This window comes from Vicia villosa, linkage group LG4 (genome assembly GCF_029867415.1).
Source record: "Vicia villosa cultivar HV-30 ecotype Madison, WI linkage group LG4, Vvil1.0, whole genome shotgun sequence".
In the NCBI taxonomy this organism is placed as follows: domain Eukaryota; kingdom Viridiplantae; phylum Streptophyta; class Magnoliopsida; order Fabales; family Fabaceae; genus Vicia; species Vicia villosa.
In genome coordinates this window covers 182,860,547-182,884,376 of record NC_081183.1, presented here as the reverse complement: position 1 = coordinate 182,884,376, position 23,830 = coordinate 182,860,547, and the positions used below count along the sequence as shown (strand labels likewise).

Genomic DNA, 23,830 nt, shown 5'->3' with positions numbered 1-23,830 from the left:
TTCTAATGTTGTATTTCGCACAAACACAAAAATGTCTCAATTTGAGTATAACGTCCGCTGGTATGTTGCAAGTGTCTCCTACTCCGACGGTAGAACACCCAGGCAAACCTTCAAACTCAACGAGTACACCTCGCTCGACGTTATCATTGACGAACTTCACTATCGGCTACTTTACAATGACAAATGGAAGGTTGTATTGCAAGTATCGTTCACCTCCATTTGAGAACGGAAGGAACACCGTTTACAACAACATTTAGCTCAAGGACCGAGAGGATGTTTTGGCGATGTGGCAAAGGTATTTCGGTTTTGAAGAGAAAAATCCGCTCGAGTTCGTAGCGACAGTGAAAAGACGGTCGAGCAAATCTTAGAGATGTGCAAGAGTACACCGAACTATTGAGATGTAATATTTAATTTGCTGTTGAAATTATCGATGTAATGCCGATTTTAATCTATAAATGTTGTTTTTATCCCCCTTGCAATGTTGATTTCTTGGTTTTCTTTGTTTGGAATATTCCATAGATATGCATACAGAAGTTTTCCGTATATGCATTTACGGAACGTTTTCACGCAAATATAGAAAAATGCTTTTGAAAATACATATACGGAATTAGAGAAGCATTTATTGGAAGCATACAGGGTATCTAAGAGAGCTAAAGGATGTAGTAAGAGTATCTAAATTTAATTCCTATTGTTTCAAAATTTGCATAAAGTTCTAGGAACACTTATAAAAATATTTAATAAAATATTTTTCAAAAGCGTATAAGTATGATTTTCGGACGAAATTTTAATAGAGCCTCCTCTGTGTTTATGTCGTTTATCAGAGCCTTTGACTCACTTAATAACGATTAACATTAGAGATAACAAATTAGAAAAAATACGAGGATATTATGGTTTTAATAATGTAAATAACATAACTTATGAAAATAAGAAATACAAAGAAAACATATAATAAAACATAAATAAAGTAAATTAGTCTTAGGCCAACTATAACAAAAGACTCATTATATATTTTATAACATTTCCCCTCTTACTTATAATGCATTAACATAAATCATTGAGAATTTAACTAACAAAAAAACTCAATAATTAACAAAATAAATCTTAAACTCTAACAATTCCTTTCAAGTTAAAGTTTGTTGCGAATTAACTCTGAGAATAAGAGATCAAACCAACTAATAGCATAACCAACAGAAAGAGCAACCAATGAGAAGAACCCTCATAGCAAGAAACAACAACCAAAGAAAGGAAGGATAAGAAACTGAAGAAGCAGGGGAAAGAAACCAATAAAGAGAAAAGGAGCATTCAAAGAGAGGGATCAAACCAAACCAAAGATAAGAAGCATCCAAAGAGGAGTGACCAAACATAAAGACACATATAGAGAAACAACTAAACAGAATAACCTATAGAAATATGAAACCAAATAATTGATTAAATATGGAAATGAGTAATTAAACAGAAGAGCCAATAGAGATGAAATTAACCAATCAGAAGAACAAAATCAAACTAATAGAATAAAATCAAACCAAAACAAATCAAACAAAATAAAACATAATCATTCTAAACTGAACCAAATCAAATTAACCGAACAAATTCAAACAAAAATGAATAAAACCAAACTAGATCAAACAAAACAAAATCACAACAAAGAAAGAGGAAAACGAATGTGGGAAAAACAGATCAAAAGGAAAATAAAGGGTATACATAACCAATACGGTGAGAAAATTCATATATGATTCAATCTCAATCATCAAGCATACAAAGTGGGAGATGACATACCAAAAACAATTTAGGAATTCAACATAAATATTTTTGTTCTTTAATATAAATAAAAATCAAAACAAACAAATCTCAAACTTTCCTAACTCAATAGTAAAAGCAACAAATGATTTAAGATGTTAGAATTTTTGGATCACTAATGTAATATTACATGTGTTAGAGACATATTTAATTTGCCAAGACTATATTAGTCTAATTAATATTAGGTTTGTGGATAAAAGCATATATTTTATGAAAGGTAAAATTATTGTGTAGATACCATAAGTCAATATCTAATTTGACGAGGGGTCAAATTAGAATATTGAAAACTAAGAAAAAAATCTTAAGGTTATTTATATGGGTTACGGTCCCTATTTGTAAAGCGATCGAAATACACGGTTTATTAGAATTCTCTCTTCATCCCCATCAGAAGAGATTTAAGAAACCCTAAGAACGATACAAATCAAAAGATCACATACCCGCAAATTTTCAACAATTTCAAATGCCAACTCAGGTACGCTTCCGCTTTCATTCTCTAATTGAATTCTTGTGTGGGTTTAACGGATGCGAGTCAATGACATATTTGACTCATAAGAATTAGTTTTAAATTCTGTTCTTGATGTCTAGATCGATATAAATCACAAGGTAAAACACGTTTTTGATATGAATGATCGAGGCAAGCTAACCTATTTTCTTGGCATGGAATTCTTATCAACCTCAGGAGGAATGGTCTTGCATCAAGCAAAATATGCAAGTGAAATATTGGCAAAATTCAACATGTTGGAGTGAAATATTGTTTTCATACCAGCTGACACCAATCTAAAACTAGTGGACTCAGATGAAAAGAAGGAATACAAGGTAGATGCTACCACATTTTGTTAAGTGAAGTAGTTACTTACTTAACAAGTAACAACTACCTGGTGTATATATAGCTCCTATATTGATCAATGAAAAATAATCTTTTCTCATTATATTATATATTTATTTAAATAATTGTTTTCTACATCTTTTTTATAAAACCATTATAGTAGAGCAGCATGACCAGTTATGTTTATGTTCTTGCTTTCATTGTGATGTCAATAGAAGAATTGGAACATGCAAACCATGAAAGACATAATTGATAGACTACCTTGAATCATTTGAAGGACCACAAGCTAAAACAAAACAATAAACAAATGATGTTCATAGGCCAATATTTATTGTCATTTGCAGCAAGAAAACAAAACAAAAAAACATGTCTGCACAAAACAAGAAAAATGTATCAACTCCAAAAACTGCTATTAAGCAAGTGAACAACAACATGTTTTCACAGATTTTGAAGGAAAAAAACAACTCTTGCTGGAAATTAAAAATCTTGCTGGCACTCTAAAAAATTCATCAACAATCTTGTTGTCACATTGATGTCCCACCAGAGAACTTGGCATATAATTGTTTCTGCATCAGAAAAAATTAGTTATCAGTAAGCAATAGAGAAAAACTCAGATAAGAACTTTATGACATTGCATAAATTTCATTACCTGTTTAACCATGTCATTGACGACGTCTTCGAGTGAACCAATATTCTTAGAGATTCCATTGTTTTGTGACTTCAGCTGGTTCATCATATATACTTGATGTTCTCTCATCGACGACCCTTCAGGTAAATCCGGGATGCGATTATCTCTCATATGTAAGGAATCACAATAATTGTAGTCCAAGTTTTCTTCTTGTTCAACAGCAGGAATCACAGAAGAACCAATCACATGATTAGAATGGTAATTTCCTTCATGATTATTGTTATTATGGTTATTATCCCAACCTTGAAATGGCGCATTACTAGTAACTCCAGGTAATTGCATATTGCTTGACCAAACATCATTGAATCTTCTTTTCTCAAGTGAAGGGAAAGAAAAAGAGTTTGATTCCATCATCATTGGATTGTTTGAGATATCCAAAACCGAAGAAGGTACTTTTGGTCTATAATCTGGAAATTTAATGGTTATGTTGTTAATAGGACTAATGTTAATACCTCTATTGTGTTGCAATTGATCAAGCCCTACAGGAGGAATTGGAGTTCTTTGAATATCGTTTGGATTGGCGCGAGTTATGGCCGGTTGGTATGATCCGTGACTATTGACATTAGCAGGTGTGTTCAGTCTGTTGTTACTCATACCATTAGATTGAAAGGGTCTGAAAGGATTGTTGTGAAACTGCGTAGAGCCGCCGTTCATTGTTGGCAAATGTCCTCCAACTCCATTGAGAGAATTCATTCTGAAATAGGATGTATCTGCAGAACCTCCTAAGGCTGCTGCCATATTAGCTTGTTGGTTTTCCTCGCAACTAATTTTTTTCAGATAGAGTCTATATTTCTGCACAAATTTCAAAGACTCATAAGGTTTCCTCGAATAATGTTGTACACACACTTCAAGTTGAACGCGTATCTAATGTCTGTCTCAATGTGTCTGACTGATATGACGCCGATACATGAGGTTACATTCAAGTGTGTCTCGTATTAGGTGTTTATGTTTGTGTGTCACTGATAAGACACATGTGGTTACATTCAAGTGTTTGTCTCGTATCTGGTGTCTGTGTGAGTGAGCTTGACATTGATATGACACTGACACATGTGGTTATATTCAAGTGTATGTGTCCCGTATATAGTGTATGTGTTAGTGTGCATGACACAAATATGACACTGACACATTTGGTTACATTTAACTGTGCGACTCTCTCGAATGACTCTCTCATATCAGATAAGAAAAAGTACCTGGAGATGGCTGGCCACATTCTCCCTTGTAAGCTTTTCAACATTCATCAAATCAAGAATCTTTTTCGGCACAGCCTCTGCGAGCAAAATAACAACTACCTTTAGAAAAATGGTGCAATATCGAAAAAATTCATAGAATAGGTAGAACATAAGAGGGAAGAACATACTGTCGATGCCTAATTGATTAACAGCTGAAACAAACATGCGGTGCAATTCAGCATCCCAAACAACTCGAGCCTTCTTCTGCGCCGATGGATCCTCATCGTCATCATCATCATCTTCATTCTCCTCCTCCTCCTCCTCCTCTTCCTTCTTATCCTTTCTTTTTCTAGGCGGCCTTACATTTTTATCCGAACTTCCTGTCACAGCCGAATCTACTCCATTTACGCTATCCGAATTGCTTCTTTTACTTTTCTTCTTCCTAATCACATGCTGCCAAATAATTTGCACCTCTTTCAATCTAACAGGTTTCAGCAGATAATCACAAGCACCATGAGTAATCCCTTTCATCACCATCTTCGGATCATCATTCGCAGAAAACACTGAAACCAAAACACATTTAACATTAGCGTCACTCTAAAGTCAAATCCGATTAATTCGATCAATAACATAAGATCGAAGAATTTGCATACTTATGACAGGTAAATCCATCTCAAGTCCAATAAGCTCAAGAAGCTTAAATCCATCCATATCTGGCATATGAACATTACTGATTACTAAGTCGAAATTCTTTTTGTTTTCTCTCAACAAATTCAGCGCGTCTATCGCATTTTCAGCCGTAGTTACTGCAAAAAATTCACAACCATACAGATACTATCAGTAACATATCATAGTAACATATAATAAAATCTATGAAATAACAGAAGATCACAGAAAAGAAATTTTAAAAAAATCACAAACTTTAAAAACCAAATCATGTGATAGATCAAAATCAAAATAAAAATCTGAAATATGATTTAATCAAATCTAAACAATACCATGATATTGACACTTAAGGAGAAGTTTCTTCAAAATCATGAGACATGTTCTGTCATCATCAACAGCAAGAACTCTCATTCCAATAGGAAACTTTTCATTCTTCTTATGTTCATCCCCCACCAAAGTCATTTTCTGCTAATCCAAAAATCCAAAATCAGAATCTATGCAACAGAACCAAAAAAAGTGATTTTTAAGGAAGATTTTTTGTTGACAAGACAAAGACAATAAGGATTGAGAAAAGTTAGAGAATCTTGAACTATATATATAAAAGTTACCATGAAACAATGGAGAGATAAAAGGGATGATTGAGACAACGTGTGACCCAAGATGGATTGTAGTGATTATAAACTTTCCTTTCTTGTTAGATACCAACAAAAGAGAACAAGAATCATAAATTCAAAAAATTTCGAAGAAAGTTGAAATTTTTATACGATGTTAATGTTTTGATAGTGTCACTGATTCTGTTACCTTAAACTTGGTTTTTTGTTTGAAAAATAGTATCTTTCTATTAATGTTTCTTGATTCTTGATTTTTTTGAAAAAAATGTTTCTACTTTCTTGATTCTTGCCATAAATATTTCAAATATTTGAAGATAAATCTAAAAAATTTATATTTGATTTGTTAATTAATATATAAATATACTATATTTTATTTAAATTATAAATAAATTTATTAATTAAATCACAAATCAAATTTAAGTGTTGTAAAAAAAATCAAGTTACTTGGAAAAATATTTTATTTGTGATTTTATTTTACTTTGTTGATACACTTAATTTAGTGTTGATTTTCTATTTTCTTGAATGGCAATAACTAAATCCTTTAAATTGTGCATTTATGATTTAATTATTTGAGAAAGTAAGGAAATCAAATCATCTTGAAGAAGAAAGAAAATATTTTTTTTCACCTAGATCAATGCATTTTCTTTTGTTTTTCCAAAATGGGATATCGATGTAATTTTGCTAAGGAACATTGTCTGAACTAATTTGCATAAGATTTGCCTAAAAATGGAATGTATTTCAATGATTGTAACAATAGTTTTATAATGTTTTTCTATGATAAATGTTTTAATTTTAAGAATATAATTTATACGAAAGTCTATACTTATCATATTTGAAGGATATTCATGAGTATATTAAACTATGTTTATAGATGTTTGAGATAATTTTATAATATATATATATATATATATATATATATATATATATATATATATATATATATATATATATATATATATATATATATATATATATATATATATATATATATATATATATATATATATATATATATAGGGCATATCATATGAGAATGACATATTTATATGAGAATGTGATAATGAATCTGAACCATTGGATTTTAAAATAAATGGTGGAGATTATATATGAATCTTTTTTTTCTCCTACTTCATTTATTTCAAGATGCATGAGAGAGAAAAAAAAAAGATTCATATATAATCTCCACCATTTATTTTAAAATCCAATGGTTCAGATTCATTCTCACATTCTCATATAAATATGTCATTCTCATATGATATGCCCTATATATATATATATATATATATATATATATATATATATATATATATATATATATATATATATATATATATATAATCTGTATTATTTTAATATTATGATATTATTTGGTTTTGCTAAGGATTTAATGGATATACACTGACAGTGTAAAATAGTTTTATACTGCCATCCAATAAAAAACTATCAATCTGTCATATCATTAAATTAAAAAAAAATAAAAGAATGATTTAATTAAATACATAATTGTGATTGATTAACTGTCTAAATTTTACACGTGGACGAGCACTCAAGTGCCCGTCTGTCTGTTTTCTTTAATGCAAGCGGGTGAAAATATAAACAATATTTTGTATATGTTTATTTTTTATTTTAATTATTTATAAAATAAAAAAAAAATAGAATGAAAGCAATATAAAAACCACCATATAACATATAGTAAAAAAGAAATTGAAGATAAAAACAAAAAATAAAAATAATATAATTGGAATAAAAATAGGCTACATCAAAACCATATTTTGCCATTATATATAGTAATAGATAATTTATACGATATCTTATATATTTTTTATTTGAAGAATATAGATATTTATATTATAATGGATTTATAAATATTTAAGATATTATTTTTAAATTATACAGAATCCTATAAATATTTAAGAGATTTTTTATTTGAAGAATATAGATATTTATATTATATTGGATTTTTAAATATTTAAGATATATTTTTAATTTATACAGAATCCTGTAAATATTTAAGAGATATTTTAAATTTATATGGAATCTTATAAATATTTAAGATATATTTTTAATTTATATGGGATTCTAATTTTTAATTCTTATAATTTATATGAGATTTTATATATGTTATAATATGTTTTTACTATAAAAAATTAAAAATTGTTTACACATCAATGTAACATGTCAAAATGATCAAAATTTTTTTTTTTATTAAATGTTAAAACACTATCAATATACAACCTAAAAAATGAGTGGCAATACACGAATTTGTAATTATTAAATTGTGACATTATTAGATGAGAGTGGTTAACAATATTATTGATTTGATTGCCGTTAGGTATCTAGAGTTTAAAGGCAATATTGAAGAGTTTTAAGGTTGTGTAGCAGTGTAGGATTTGAATTTGAGTTTTTTTTTTTTTTTTAAGGATAGACTTGTTTGATTTATAATATCAGTGAACGCTAGATGAATAAAATGGTTTGACTTAAAGTAAATTTATTTTGGCTGCAAATTATAATTCAAATGAAAAAAAGCGATATTTATTAGATTAGATGAAATAATTCGAACTCTATTATTCATAATTCTGTGTGTGAATATCTCATGGTTATTCTTCGAATCTATAATCCTGCACTCTAATATTTTTGTACAACTATCAATTGAATTGATTTAGCGGAACATTTTATTTTTGTTTGGTTTAGTCTGGTTCGGGGATCAGTTCTGACATCAAGTGGTTCCAACCCCCTCCTGATCGTAGTTGCGGGGGATCGAACCGTGGTTCTCCCTACCAAGTCTAGAATCACCACTAGACCAACTAACGAATAACGATTGGTTAGTGCCCCAGAATATTTGTTAAGCATTCAAAATAATGAAAATATTCTAAATTCAATGCATTGAATACACATTATTCTTTAGAAAAATTAATTATTTATATTTTCAATACATAGAATACACATATTTTAGGTAAAAAAAAACTTATCTTTTTAATCTATTAAACAATGTTCAACTTACCTTTTTAATCTCTTAACGAGTGTGTCTCAAGGACGTTCGTTAGCATTTTTCTTTTTCTTATACAAATCGGACATGAAAACTAATCTCAAATTTTTTTACCATCAGAATCCGGTCCACTGGACAGTCTAATTTGGTTATGGAGTCAGTTATGACATCAAATGATTCTTGCCCTCTCTTGATTGTAGTTGCGGGGAATGAAACTATAGTCATCCATATGAAATTCAGCATCAATCATCACTAAAACAACTAACAATCCGTATTAATCTCATTTTTAATGTATAGATCATTTGAATAACTAAGGCAACAAAATTAGAATCCATAAATTATTTAGAATTTAATGAATAAAAATCAATTATTTGGAGACGGGTGCAAGAAATAAGTTATCATTATATTTATTTCACACTTACCCTTATTAAAATAGTACGTTGTTTTGATAATTTAATATTTAAAATTTTAATTTTTAAAAAATAAGTTGTATGATTAGTTTATGTTGTATGATTACTCTTGTATTTATAAGTTGTATGATTTAATATTTAATTTTGTATGTGATTGAAAAAGTTAAATATGAAGTTCGAAAATAAGTAAACATGTTTTATTTTTATGAAAAATTATTATTTTTGGGGGTGAGACGGGAAAAATTGTCACCTATTGAAGGCGACAACAAATGTTTGATAATCATCTCCAATAAATTTGGGACGGGGGAGGTATATAGAGGCGGGAACAAAGGTGATATAGAGAGGATGAAGAGACTGATAATGCTGAAAATCGGGCCTCCACTCAGTTGTCATACCTACATTTGAACTATTTAAAAAGTCATTTAATGGCTTTAATATTAATAGTGTTTTACAAGTCACGTTTAGTTGTTGTTTTAAAACTATTTTTTAAGCTGGTGTGCTTATGAAAAGGAAACCCAAAAAAACGAATATAAATACGAGAGAAATACAAAGGCAATGGGGGAGTCAAACCCTTACGGAAACTAGAAAAACCTATAGTAAGGGAGTCCAAGCCTAATCTTGACTAGACCCTCTCTAATTACAATTGGGTTGAAATCCACCAAGTAAAGTCAGACAAAGATAAATCTTCATTCGTAAGAGTGTCTGTAAAGTGGTTTCCTTATATGTAAATATGAGAAATAAAAAAATTCATGGATCTAAGCTTGACTAAGAAATTGTTCCATATGTTTCTATGGTTAGTAGGAATGATGTTAGGGTAATTAAAGCAAGGGTAACTAACATAAAGTCACATTCTATCTACAGATGATGTTAGTTCTTGTTAAAGACTATCTCTACTTCCATGATGACTCCCATGGTCTCTACATAAAGAGAGTTGGAAATACCTAGGTTGAGTGCGAAATAACCCTTACACTCATCAAAATTGTTTCTAAAAAGGCCACCACGTGCAGAGAGGCTAGGGCTCCCCAAAGAAGAGCCATTAGTATTACATTTTATCCATCCAACCATAGGGGAATGCCAGATAACCACCGAGATTCTAGGAGCATTTGGATGATGAGTTGTGACATTGAAGGTCTTGAGGATCACAAAATCTTGCATAGAAGAGACAGTGACTTTAGTGTGATTGCCTGATAACTGCACATTCGCAATAATAGAGAACATAACATTATGGGAGTTGGTCTTAATGTTCTTAAATCTATAATTGTTTCTAGTGATCCAAATGCAATTGAATATGTTGACTATTGTAGAGTATATTACTATCTTGCACTAAAGGCTCCAACTCTTATTACAAACATCAAAGATGGAAGTGAATGAGGTAAAATCAATGTTATGCTTGACAACTTCCTAAAACCATATTCAAATGCCTCTAGAAAAGCTGCATCTAAGGAAAAGATGTTCAATATACTATTCCTGATTGAATCAAAGACTGCATATAAATTGGAGGCTGCAACCTCTTTTCTGCAGGCTTATGTGAGTAGGCATTTTGTTGTGGATTAGCCTCCATAGCATAAAATATTTGGTAGCGGGATTGCAAGGTTCCAAACAAGTTTAGGCCAAGCTTTAGAACTTGAGGTAGGAGCATAGAAGAGATGGGCATGTTTGAGGGAAAGCATACCTTAGTTGGAATGCTTCCAAATGAGTTGGTCATTAATTTTCTCCAAAGGAATATCAACTTGCAGAATGTGTCTCAACATGTTAGGATATATTTCTTGCAGAACCAAAGGGATGTGCCATTGAGAGTGGGCAATGAAATCATTAACAATTAACTTGAGGTTTTGGTGGAGACGAGTAGGAATATTAAGCAGGTTTACTAGAGGGACACCACTCCAATCATGGAGCCAAGAATTTTTAGATCTACCATCACAAAGCAGCCAAGAAGAATTATTTGTGAGCAGGGAAACTTTGTCTCAGATGTCGCACCATATAGAGGAAATATATGGTGTTTTATGAAACTGGTGCCTCTAACCACTCTTGTTTTAAGAAACAGAGCCCGCTATGAGTCATAGTGCATAACATCCCATAGTAGTTTCAGGCAAGAGGCTTCAATGACCTTTGTAATAGACCTTAGCTCGAGACCCCCATTCTATAATAGGGGTACAAATAGTGCTTTATGAAACAGTTACCAACTTCCTATTGTTGAGGTCACCAATCCATAAAAAGTTTCTCATGTCTTTTTCCATATTTTTGATTAAACTCACATGAAGGGAAAAGGACCAACACAAGAACCAAGAGATTGAGCAATCTGAGTCAACTTGGCACGAGAGATTGAGCCACCAAAGATGGTTGAATTTTTAGGATTGATTAATTGGACAGAAAGCAGACCATATATATCTCTCAAAGCCGGAGATAAAAGAGATATCACTCCATGATGGAAGACTCCACTAAGGGAAATGCAGGGAAAAAACACTGATCCAACTGGAGAATAAACCCAAAATAGTCAGTTGGGAAAGAGAAATACTACCGACTCATAGTTGAAGGGAGAAAACAAGATATGGATATACTACCAACTCATAATTGAAAGCATTAAATAGGAAAATAACACTTATAGTTGATTGTATACTACCAACTCATAGTTGAAGGTAGTGGTAGGATTTGAATTGATAACAAGCTTCCCATAACTTCCAGTCTTCCACATGGAATGGGGCTCAGCTCCTTCTTTGACTAAGTATTCCACTTGGAAAGGGTAACAAACTTCCATAACTTCTGATCTTCTACCTAAAACGGGTCTCAGTTTCTTTTTTGACCAAATATTCCATCTGTAAAGGGTAACAAACAAGCTTTCTTCGACTTATAGTCTTCAACCTGAGGCGGTATCCACTTGGAAAGAGTAATAAACCTCACATGACTTTTGGCCTTCTACTTGGAACGGGGCTTATTTTCTTCTTTAACCAAGTATTCCACCTAGAAAAGGTAACAAACAAGGTTTCTTCGACTTCACGTATTCAACCTAAAGCGATCTCCACTTCCCAGGGATCAAGCTTTAAATCTGATCGGGGATTACAACAGGCTTTTAAATAATAGCGCCCGATTCAAAAGCGCTATTATTAGTCTTCGAATAATATATTTAATAACGTTTTACTAATAAGCGCTATTATATATTAAATATGTAGTAGTGCTGGTTGTAAATTGGTGAAAGATGAAAAAGGTAAAGCTGAAGATGCCACTACCTTCAAACAAATGGTAGGAAGCTTGATGTATATATTGGCAACAAGACCTGACATTGAATTCTCCGTGTGCCTAGTGGCCAGATACATGGAAATACCCACAAAAATGCATGTTGGTGCAGTCAAGAGAATCATGAGGTATCTACAAGGCACCCTCGATTTTGGAATCTGGTTCAAACATAAAGAAAAGAACAACTTGCAGTTGTTGGGATGGACAAACTCAGATTATATGTTGGATATAGAGATTATATGTTGTTGAGATGGACAAACTCAAGATAGGCTCATGATTAGTTTCATGGTCATTAAAGAAGCAACCAATTGTCAATTTATCAACAAATAGAGCAGAGTTTATAGTTGTTTCCTGATGTGCCGGTCAAGGAGTGTGGTCAAGAAAGACTCTAGCTCACTTAAAAGTACCTCAGAAACAAGGAGGGTCGATCATATTTTGTGACCACACTTCATCCATCAAACTGTCGAAGAATCCTATCATGCATGGTAGGTGCAAGCACATAGATACGAGGTTTCAATTTCTAAGAGATCTTGTTAAGGATAGAACCATTTAGATGAAATACTGCAGCTTTCAAGACCAATTGATTGACATATTTACTAAGTTATTAAAGCTTGATTTGTTTGTCAAATTAAGAGAAGGCTTAGGAATGGTAACTCTAGCTAGTGTTGTTCTTACTAAGAAAATTAACCGTTAATAATTTAAAAAGGTACATTTTGAATAATAGAAGAAAAGGTAGTTAATTCAAAAACGTGGGTTAAGAAAAATCAAAAAAAGAAGTTAGTGGAATAAAGTTGCTTTTAAAATATTTAAAAATTCAAAAAATAAAATGAAATAAAATAATAATAATAATAATTAATTGAACATAAAGAAATTAATTAGTATACTGTCATGTAAGCATTATATTGTCATGTAAAGGCCACAAAGGCCACAATTGGTCTTGAAAGTTGCAGTTGTGGATCATTAGCCTTTGGTACATTTTGTCATGAAAGCATTATATTGTCATGTAAGTTAACAATGACCTGAACTGAATTATATAGGTTTGTAAGTTATACTATCATGTAAGTTAACAATTATATGTAACTTGTGCTGTCATGTAAGTTAACAATAAACTGTACTGAATTATATAGGTCTGTAACTTGACAATGACTTGTAATTAACATATATTGATTTGGTCTGTAATGGACATATTAACAATGACCTATAATGATATATCTTCTATGATGAACAATGACCTATTTGTAACAATTACACGATTGATAAACAAACTGATATTCTCATTGATAAAAACTGACATTCTCATTGATAAATAAACTGATACATTTGGAACATTTGACAACATTAAACATTGAACAACATTTTACATCCTACTTCATTACGAATCCTACCACTAGTGATACTACCAATCCTCAGCTGATATTCTCATTGAACAAATTGATACAAATCCTAAGCCCTAAACATTGAACAACATTTGACATCCTACTTCGTTACAAATGTCTTTTGCTCTAGGGCTCATATCTTCATCATACTAAACAAAATGATTGCATTTCTTGTACCCCAGAATCTGTAGATATTTACAGATGGAATTTACAGTAATTCTCAATGATAACAGATGAAAATTATAGAAGAAAATTATAGCTTATAACCTTGTAATCCCACACCCGTAAAAACGACGTCTCGAGTTAGCATCAGTCCATGATGTCATCAACGGTGCATCGAGACCACATCTACATTTGTCACCGACGGAGGGAGATTTTGTTCGACTGCTTGCTTCAGAATACCGAGACATGGTAGAACGAAGATCTTATAACGAAGTGGACGAACGAAGATGATAGAACAAAGCTGGAGAATGAAGATGATTGACCGAATTTGAGGAAGGGTGCTGAAGGAAGAAGAAGATCTTTGCAGTTCTGGGTTTAGAAGGTGAGTACAAGAAAGGATTAGGGTAGGAGAGGCTTATAAAACGTTTTCAAAATTTATTTTTTAGAAATTTGATTTTCAGAAATTATTTTTTAATTATAAATAATTACATAAAATATTTATATTACGTGGCACCAAGGTCATTGAAGTAGGTCAGCATTACAATATGTCACATATGCAATTCTGGTGGGAGACTAAAAAATTGCCCAAAAATAGTAAATTTGGGGACTAGAAAGCCGAATTTTGTAAACGGGGGATCAAAAATTCAAAATAATGTAAATAGGGGGATCAAAACTGTATTTAAGTTTAAAAAAAAAAATTAAAAGTTAGTAGGATAAATTTTTTTTTTAATAAATAATTAAAATTACTACAAAATAATAAAATAATGTATGATAAATATAAAAAATTACTAAAAGAAGTGAGCTTTTATTAAATAAATAATTTTTTTTTAATAAGTAAATGGAAGACGAAGAGGTTAGTTAATGGAATAAATAATATTAAATTAATAATTAAATGATATTATAAAATTACAAAGTTAGCCTCAGTTTTAACATTAAAATTATAAAGTCAATTAATAACTTTTATATATAAAATCCTCAATTTTGACGTTAAAACTTAAAATTGTAAAGTAATTTAACAACTTTTATATATGAAATATTTTAAAATAAATGGTATAGTTTAGGTGTTATAAACTTACAACCCTTTATATATAAGACTTGTACACAAATGGTATAGTTTAGGTGTTACAAACTTACAACCCTAGGGTTGACAATGAGTTGTTCTAACCTAGAAGGCTTATTTGGAGAGACATGCTACAATGAGTTGTTCTAACCTAGAAGGCTTATTTGGAGAGACATGCGATGTTTTCTACTAATTTTAATATCACAATATGTAATTAGAGTTTTGAATAAGTTTCAGGTTATAATTTCTCCACGTGAAAAATACATATGTTCCATGCATTGTAAAAAGCCAATTAACATTGACCTATTGGACATCGAAACGTATAGAAAAGCACTTAAGTAGGGAGTGTTAATTATCCAAACAACTCTTTTAGTTAAATGCCCACTATACGTTGACTGCGCCCTTTGGAGTGGAGAAAGCTTCACATCATATGATTACAAAAGTTGAATCATTAGAGTATGTTTATATGAAATGTTTCTATCATATTGACCCATACTTAGAGTTTTTTTTATTAGTAAATAATATTAATCCATCTACATATTGATATGAACAATATATAATTGGATTCCTTAGATGGAATTGGCAAACATATTCAAGAAACAAAGACAAAAATACTAATTAAAAAAACTGAGATGTGAAAGTTACTTGGTTGGAGTTAGCTCTTCAAATCACATGCTGGAAGATCATGATGCAGTACGTAGATACTATGAGCTCATTTATGATTATCATAATCACAATCATTGTCCCTCTACTAATATTCAAAGAAGTTTATAACCTCTAGTTAATATGATAAGCATATTTTTAAGATTCATTGCGACACAAAATCTCAAGATTCCTAGCTTTTTTAAGCCACATGACTTACTCTTTACCAGTCAAAAGAATACATTGTTTTAAGATAATGCTTCAAGAGTTGAGCTTTAAAATAAAACATGAACATTTAATGATCACCATCTAAGAAAGTGTTATTTATAAATTACTAGTGTCTTACCCGTGCGTTTGCACGGGTACCCGTCGTTTCCGCGCATTTGGGTTTAGGGAAATGATAAATGTTAGGAAAATATTATAAGTTAGGTTAGAGGTTATGATAAAGAAAAATGGTGTATATATATATATATATATATATATATATATATATATATATATATATATATATATATATATATATATATATATATATATATATAATAGTGAAGGTGGAAGGTGTGACAAAGGGAAGGGTAAGTATGTGGGATCTTCTTCTGGTGGTGTTGATGAAAGCGTTGATATGCAGTCATACATAACTATTTCGTCGGATAGTGACAGGTAAAGTTATTGTGAAGTAATAGTGAATAGGACTGGGTTATTTATTTTGAGTTTATTTTGATCAGTAATTTAATATTTGTTAATATTAAATATTTTTATCAATAAGTTCATGTTTCCGTTAATATTCAATATTTTGATTAGTAACTGCATGTTTCTGTTAATATTCAATAGTTTGATCAATAACTTCATGTTCCCGTTAATATTCAATATTTTAATTAATAACTTTATGTTCCCGTTAATATTCAATACTTTGAGCAGTAATTTCATGTTTCCGTTAATTAACTTTATGTTCCTGTTAATATTCATACTTTAAGCAATAACTTCATGTTTCCGTTAATATTCAATATTTTGATCTGTAACTTTATGTTCCAGTTAATGTTTTGGGCTGGCCTATTTTATTCTCAATAATATTCTTAAAAAATAATAAAACTGACAAATGTAATTATTCAATTATGAAGCAGTTATTGCATTAATTTTTTTTTTAAAAAAAATTCTAAGCAAGTTGAAATCGATTAAAGATTTATAGCTCATTAATAAATAAATTTAAAAAAAAAAAAACTGCCACACATATATTATGGAACAGTTATTTTATTTACTTTTTTTAATTTCATTTACTTTTTTTAAGAAGAGCCCGAGGGTGCAGTGGCATCCCTCACATTTTCTATTAAGTTTTTAATATACTTAAAGAGGTGGTGATGAGTCACAAAGAATAAATACAATTTTTTCTTCAAATTTATTTTTTGTTTTGAAAGAAAAGCATTATTTAAATGGATGTATTGTATCGTGTCACTGGAATATTAAACATATTGCAACAAAGATGGAACAGTATAAGAGAAATTACCAATGCATTTTGAAATCTAATTTTTTTTAATATTTAAATATTAGAATAGTATAAGAGAAGTAGCACAATTTTCCAATGCTTTTGATGAAGCAATTGCTACTATCATGTCGCGGTAAACCTTGAATACCAAAAAGAATCAAAATACAAACCAATAGAAGAAATAAGAGGAACTCCTCTAGCCTCTATGAATCTAATCCTCATAACATGAGCATGCACAATATCTCCATCCAGCCTATGAAGCCTCTTGACACCAACTGTTATAACTTGAATTATTAACTTACCATCCACATAAATTTCATAGCTCTTGATCCTTTGGCCAAAATCCAATTGCTTCTTGTTGCATGCAGCAAGTGCGACATTGACTTGTTTAGTGGTCTTAATTTGATCTTTTGTACGCCCAAGAAAATCATAGCCACCTAATAAAGAAACAACTTAAGTCCAATAATAAAAGGTTAAAAAAATCTATGACAAATGATTGGTTAATCAGAACAACTGCTTCATTTTCCTAAGCCACCCTTGATTTTTTTATGTGGTGAGAACACTGTCAGTTATCTCCAATGTTTTTTGGGCAAATAAACCTTCTGAACCACCTGAAAAAAGGAGAAACAGAATATGCAGACCTAGTTACTCAGTTTTCTATCAAATATCTCTATTTCATGGACAACAATATAATAAACTGTGAAACAATAGCACAGACAAAAAAAAAAAGATACAATTTCAATCAGAAGTAATCAAAAATCAAAGTTATGACAGAAAAACCAAAAATTAAGACCAGTAGTGCAAATTACCAAGAAATCCAAGCAAAACACTCTTAGAGTGTGTTTGGATGGAACATTTTAATGAGGGAAAGTAATGTTTTGAGGGAATTTAAAATGATTTGACCAAAATCCATTGTTTGGATACAAAAATGAAGAATTGTTAAAATGATGGAAATTTATGGAGTATTTCATTTAAGTTAAATTTAATCATTTTGAAATGACACCAAAAACCAAAGAATTTGAAATTCCTCTTATGTTCCATAGAATGTATTTGTTATCATTATTTCTTCAAAATTTACAAATTGGTCCTCATATTTTTCAAAATTATAAAATTGACCCCAAAATTTTTTAAAAAATTGCAAATTGGTCCTTAATAACTTTTAAATTTTACACTTTGGTCCTTCAAATTTTTAAAAATTACAAATTAGTCCCTACTTTTTCATTTTTTAATTTGGTCCAAAAAATTTAAATTTTATACAAAAGGACACCAAAAATCTAACAATGAATTATCTTAATACTCCATCCAAACAAAACAATTTAAAAATGAATGGATTTGAATTGAATCATTTGAATTGCTTTGAATTTTAAATTACTTTAAAATTTCTAATTACCTCATCCAAACACACTCTTAGAGTTGTGAATATTGAGAGCAGAGTGAAGACCCCAAATAACATTGTGTCCACCAGGAGATTGTCTACCATAATAAACAATTCCAACCCTGCATCACCACACCAACAACAACATCATAATTTGTTTGACTCAAATCACACAAAACAAATCAAACATATTCACAACAACGTATAGAAAACATCATCAACAAAAACAACAAATGAGCCAAAGGTTGCCCATAGGTATTAGGGAAAGATCTACTTAAGAATTAACACGCAATTTCGACCAACTGATGTGTAATAAATATCAATTAGCTCACTTAGTTTTTTTGGTGATTCTGATTTATGCCAAAACCATCCTCCACGAATTGAAACATCACATTCGGCTTGTAGCCAATCTGTCCCTCTTGGATCACGAGTATTCAAATACCTGCATTTTAACCCTATTGTTGAAACATCGCATGCTTTTACTAAAAAAAAAAAGAAAGAGAAAAAACAACACTTACTGCTTTATGTCAGGACTTCCCATTGTAAGAGAACTTCGATTGAATATCATCGACAGCTTGTAAAATATCAAGTCAACGTTAGTCTTTTCAGCGAGTGAAGGCGGAACAGCGCCGTCGATAATTATCATTTTGATACATTGCAAACATAATATGTACTATAGCGTCGTCATAGTGGAATTTAGAAAAATTGATAATGTTTTGCATACACAATTAAGTGCAAACTGTTGTGAAATTGCTGCTTAAGCAGTGCTATAGCACTTAGTGTAGCAAAAATTAACTACAGAAGGATTATATAGAAACCGCACAAAAATAACAACAATAACTACTACAGAAGGAGATTAACTGCATGTTTGTCTTTAATTGTAAGAAATTTGGAGAAGAAAACAGTATAGAATTGCACCAGTTCATTTGAAGTAGCACTGCATCATGCAATTATGAAAACGCATTATGCTCACCGCAAATTCCATCATTGGCTCTAGATAAAAAAGATACACAGGAGCATGACCAGCATTGAGACAATAAAATTTCCCACATGGACACGCCGACGTACCTACAACAACAAAAATGACATAGATACGCAACCATCCAAACAAAGCTGCAAGCTAAGACCATCAGCAGCTGAACCACCCCAATCAAAATCAGCAGCACCAGTATCATAAAATCAGATACTTCTTAGCTAGCCGGAGTGGTAGCCTGTGATCCTGCACGGGAAAATTTTAAAAGATCACTCTCAATTACAATGGCATAAGAATTCAAGATACCCAAATAGACACTAATTATTCAAGGCCCCAACATCTTGAAAATAGAGTTATCAGAAAGAAGATCAAATTTAAAATACATTTTGGAACCCGCCGTCATATATCGCCTTCCTTGCTCAAATTGCGTCCTGCTTAAGAGGATGTTGCTCTTGGGGATGCATCAATGTTGCTCTTGGGGATGCATCAATGCATCAATGTTTCTCTTGCTCATATATCTTATTCTTAAGAATACACCATCGTTATTAATTTCAGTGTACAAATGCCACATGTAATTGCTATGATATCTATTCTAAAAAATTTGCACCATTTAGCAATACAACTACACACTCATTGATTTCAATGATACAATGCCACATGTAATTTCTAGAAATCCATGCTCAATTTTGTACCATTAAGCATTTCTCTTGCAAGAATGGCTTAATGATCTTCAATGTAACACAAGCTGAGCTTCTTGACCGTAACCTTCATCTGGAGTTAAAATAATTTAAAAAAAAACCCTTCATTACTGAGAATGTTCACTTTTCCATCAGCTCATAATAAAAGAGAACTATGGTATAAACATGACACTTAACACATCTTTTTCGAAACTGTCACACGGTGATCAACAAAAATATAGAGACGGGTCATATATGCCATGGCCTAGGGCAAAGTTGAATTTCAGCAAGAGCAATCAACAGTCTTTTCGTGTTGACTGAAGCAACAATGATTAAACATACACAAATAGAGAGAGGGAAAGTGCAATACCTCTCCACTGAACTCAATTTGAGGTTCCTCTTTAAGAATAGCTTCAGAATCGTCATTAGCATCAACAACACGTGCAACCGGATGCTTCCTATTATACTCTCGTATCTACACATACCGCAAAACAACCAATCTGTTACACACCCGACAAATTTACAAATAAATGAGAGAACTCATCTTCACCACATCTAATTATTTAACCTAAAATCTAATACTACAATTGTCTTCCACTCCCAAACAGAAAAACATGTAAAGCCTTAAAAATCACAACAATTGGAATGGTCCAAAGTCCCAATTGATGCTTCATCTCTTGAAACTAAAATATTATAAGAATAATATAAATTGAAAAATAAAAGGACTAAAACTAAAACCTCTTTGAGTCTATCGTCGAAGGCGCTGAAAACATTAATTCCAGTAGCAGTTTTCCCTCCCAGTGCAGCAATCTCATCCTTCCTTCCACTAACATCATCATCAAATTTCACGATTGCGCTAAAAACAAATTGCATGTCATTACCTCAAATTCCATACCGTTAACAACCTTGTAAGTTATGTCAAATTCGTCCATGATTGCCCTCTGTACACTCATAGGCAAGACACATGATAAATTAGTACCTTACTTGAAGTGCAAAATACATGTAATAAAGTCAGATCTACCTGAGCTTCAGTAGTTAGAAAACGAAAACGATAGCGAAAAAGTGCACATTCCATAGAAAGAAACCATTTCATCAAGTCCTCCCTGGTCATACAGGTAGAAATTCAAGTTATTTAGTATATATTGAATAACTCAGATGTTGTTTGGATTTCTTTATGAATATACTATGCTTTCGCAATCTGCTTGAGATTGATCCTTGCATTGGTCTGGAAAATTGTCATTTAGGCTCATAATGCAAGTTTGAAAAATGAGGATGAGGAATGAACCACTTCCTCTATAAAGTCATTTTTTAAACATAATTATATAGAACAGTCGGGTTTATTATGTTCAAATCCATAACAGAACATGTTGCTTCGTGTAATATCTAAAAATGTCAAAATATATAGATATTACATCAGACTTACCAAAACTCGATGTCCAATTAGGATTTACCAGCACTCTACAAAATCGAAAGCAAAATTATAACCGCCAATATAATAAATTAGAAACTATAATGATCAAGAAATGAAATGGGTAAGACTTACGATGTTGCCGAGAGCAAAACATTGACGAAAGTTGAAGGTCTTCGGGAACTGTTGATTTACCAGCACAGACCGATGACTCTAAGAAAGAAGAGAGCTGGTTCTTAAATAGAATTAGAAAATCGTAAAAATATAATAACAATAAAAAGGTACAAAAGTAATGCAGAAATGCTACAGAGTAATGGACTTGGAAGTGTCTAGGTCAATAAACCTACAAAAGAGTTTGTAATCTTGAAATGATTTAGTAAAATAGTAAATGAACACTACATAAGAAAAACACTATAAATCAGCAAGAACTGAGAAGAAGAAAAGCTCAGACTTTCCAAATGCAATAACAATAGTACTTACTTAAAGCATCCAAGGCCAGCAGCAAGATGACCAGCAAATCCCATAGCAAGTCTTGTCTCAACCATACCACCAATCATCAAATGCAATCCTGCTGAACTTGCTTTTTTAATCATATCCATTGCACCTATAACTCCAACTTTAGCAAGCTTAATGTTAATCACATCTACAATATTCCCTTCAACTATTCTGTAAACATCAACTAAACTTTTGCAACTCTCATCAGCTGCAACAGATACTCCATATTTTTCTCTTGCTATGTTACACTCACATATCCAAGACCATCCCAATCATCTCTGTGAACTGGTTGCTCAAATAAAATAGGTGTTAACCCAATTTCTGTAATGAAACAAAACAAACAAAGTTTCTATTAGCAAAGATAATTCAATAAAGGTGCATATGTGCATTTTCTAGTTCGACAGCGACAATCATTGGGTCTTAACTGTGTAATTTCTCGAGAACTTCCACTGCTTCGTCGGAGTTATACACTTCGTTAGCATCAAGAATAAACTGACAGTCAGGGTGAGCAACACGTATGGCTGGAAGCACTTCTATATCTGCATTCAGATTCTTTCCTACTTTCAACTTTAAGGTCTTGAATCCTTTTTTATAGTACTTAGAAGCCAATTCAGCTGAAGAAACAATCGGGATATGCATATATAATAACCTGACTTATTATAAAAATATTATATTCTTCATAAGCATATGTCAAAAATTATATAAGATCTTAATTGTTATATCAGTGGTAATGGTATTTGAAGCACCACCAAAAAGCCTCCTCAATGGCACTCGAAAGTATAACAACATCGATTACTGCCACCTCTACTCCAGCCCTAACCTTCAATATTCAAACATGTAAATTGAAATGGAAATTTCCATAAAAACCAACATTGTATTCACAAACAGTAGAACTAACAGCACTGGTTGGAGAAATACAAGTGAGTCTTCTAACCACCAACAGAAGTTTTTTCTTCAGCACTCCGTCTTCCCTTTTTCTAATTGATTTACCACTCTGCAAATAGAAATAAACATTAGATTGATGTTCCAGATTATCGTTAACAGATCAATATAGGACTGAACAATAGATGACCCAACATAGATGTCACCATATCGAAGAGAGCCAAATAGATGTCACCGAAAGGCGTTGAATAACCAAATATGCTACTTCCATCAACTGTTCTGTAGTCATATATCTTGAATAACCAAATATGCCGCTTCCATTTTCTTGATTACTTTATTACCCTGTATGAGATGTATGCATTATTATCGATACCTGTTAATGCCTTTGTATCAGCAGCAGTGCCTGCTCCACAACAACTTGTCTTATACCAGATTGATGTAAGTGTACGCAAACCTAATTCATTCAATATGCCACTTTCATTTGATAGGGTATAACATTTGAAACCATATATGTCAGTAGTAACAACAGAATAGAAAAGGGATAAACTATAAACAAATATTTCTTACCTCTAGGTCATCATAGTTCTTACAATGAGATGGAACATTAAAATATGAAAGAAACAAATATTTTCTATGAAAATAGACAACATTATCACTGTAAGTTTCAACCAATAGATAGACCAATCAAAATTCCATAAAATGCTCCTACCAAACCTTCAGTTGATACGCGCACCCATTCCTATGGAAAGTTAACACCTTCAGCCATTCTTCATCCAAACCTATAGAATTAAAAAGATTAAACTGAACCCTATACATCAAAAGGCATAAAGTAAACCATAAAATCAAAAAGCAAGATTCAGAAAACACAATTTTTCATCCGACTCCTTGTTCTTCATTGTCAACTGTATATACCTCA

General features: G+C 31.5%; 2 protein-coding genes across 10 annotated transcripts; both read right to left on the bottom strand.

Annotated features, from left to right (window-relative positions):
• Nucleotides 1–2,936: 2,936 nt before the first annotated feature.
• Nucleotides 2,937–5,905, bottom strand: LOC131600487 (two-component response regulator ARR12-like). Of its 2 annotated transcripts, none has more exons than XM_058872645.1 (7): nt 5,755–5,905; nt 5,479–5,611; nt 5,134–5,286; nt 4,669–5,043; nt 4,502–4,578; nt 3,273–4,103; nt 2,937–3,189 (listed from the first exon to the last, which is right to left on the bottom strand). In XM_058872645.1, exons 1-7 carry the CDS (start codon nt 5,755–5,757, stop codon nt 3,148–3,150), a joined length of 1,614 nt encoding a protein of 537 aa, XP_058728628.1. In that variant the 5' UTR covers nt 5,758–5,905; the 3' UTR covers nt 2,937–3,147. The 2 variants fall into 2 exon arrangements, with proteins under 2 accessions (XP_058728628.1, XP_058728627.1); XM_058872644.1 differs by having other exon boundaries at nt 5,479–5,614; nt 5,755–5,902.
• An 11,011-nt stretch (nt 5,906–16,916) lies between these two features.
• On the bottom strand, nt 16,917–22,593 carry LOC131596301 (uncharacterized). Of its 8 annotated transcripts, none has more exons than XM_058868912.1 (13): nt 22,458–22,593; nt 22,018–22,353; nt 21,673–21,750; nt 21,553–21,587; nt 21,151–21,232; nt 21,035–21,070; nt 20,868–20,945; nt 20,500–20,604; nt 18,998–19,053; nt 18,812–18,921; nt 18,495–18,601; nt 17,640–17,715; nt 16,917–17,541 (listed from the first exon to the last, which is right to left on the bottom strand). In XM_058868912.1, the coding sequence occupies exons 5-12, from the start codon at nt 21,220–21,222 to the stop codon at nt 17,674–17,676; spliced, it is 606 nt and encodes a 201-aa protein (XP_058724895.1). In that variant the 5' UTR covers nt 21,223–21,232; nt 21,553–21,587; nt 21,673–21,750; nt 22,018–22,353; nt 22,458–22,593; the 3' UTR covers nt 16,917–17,541; nt 17,640–17,673. The 8 variants fall into 8 exon arrangements, 5 of the variants coding, with proteins under 5 accessions (XP_058724895.1, XP_058724896.1, XP_058724894.1 ...); XR_009282267.1 differs by having other exon boundaries at nt 16,937–17,541; nt 17,619–17,715; XM_058868911.1 differs by having other exon boundaries at nt 16,939–17,715; nt 21,673–21,772.
• Nucleotides 22,594–23,830: the final 1,237 nt, after the last annotated feature.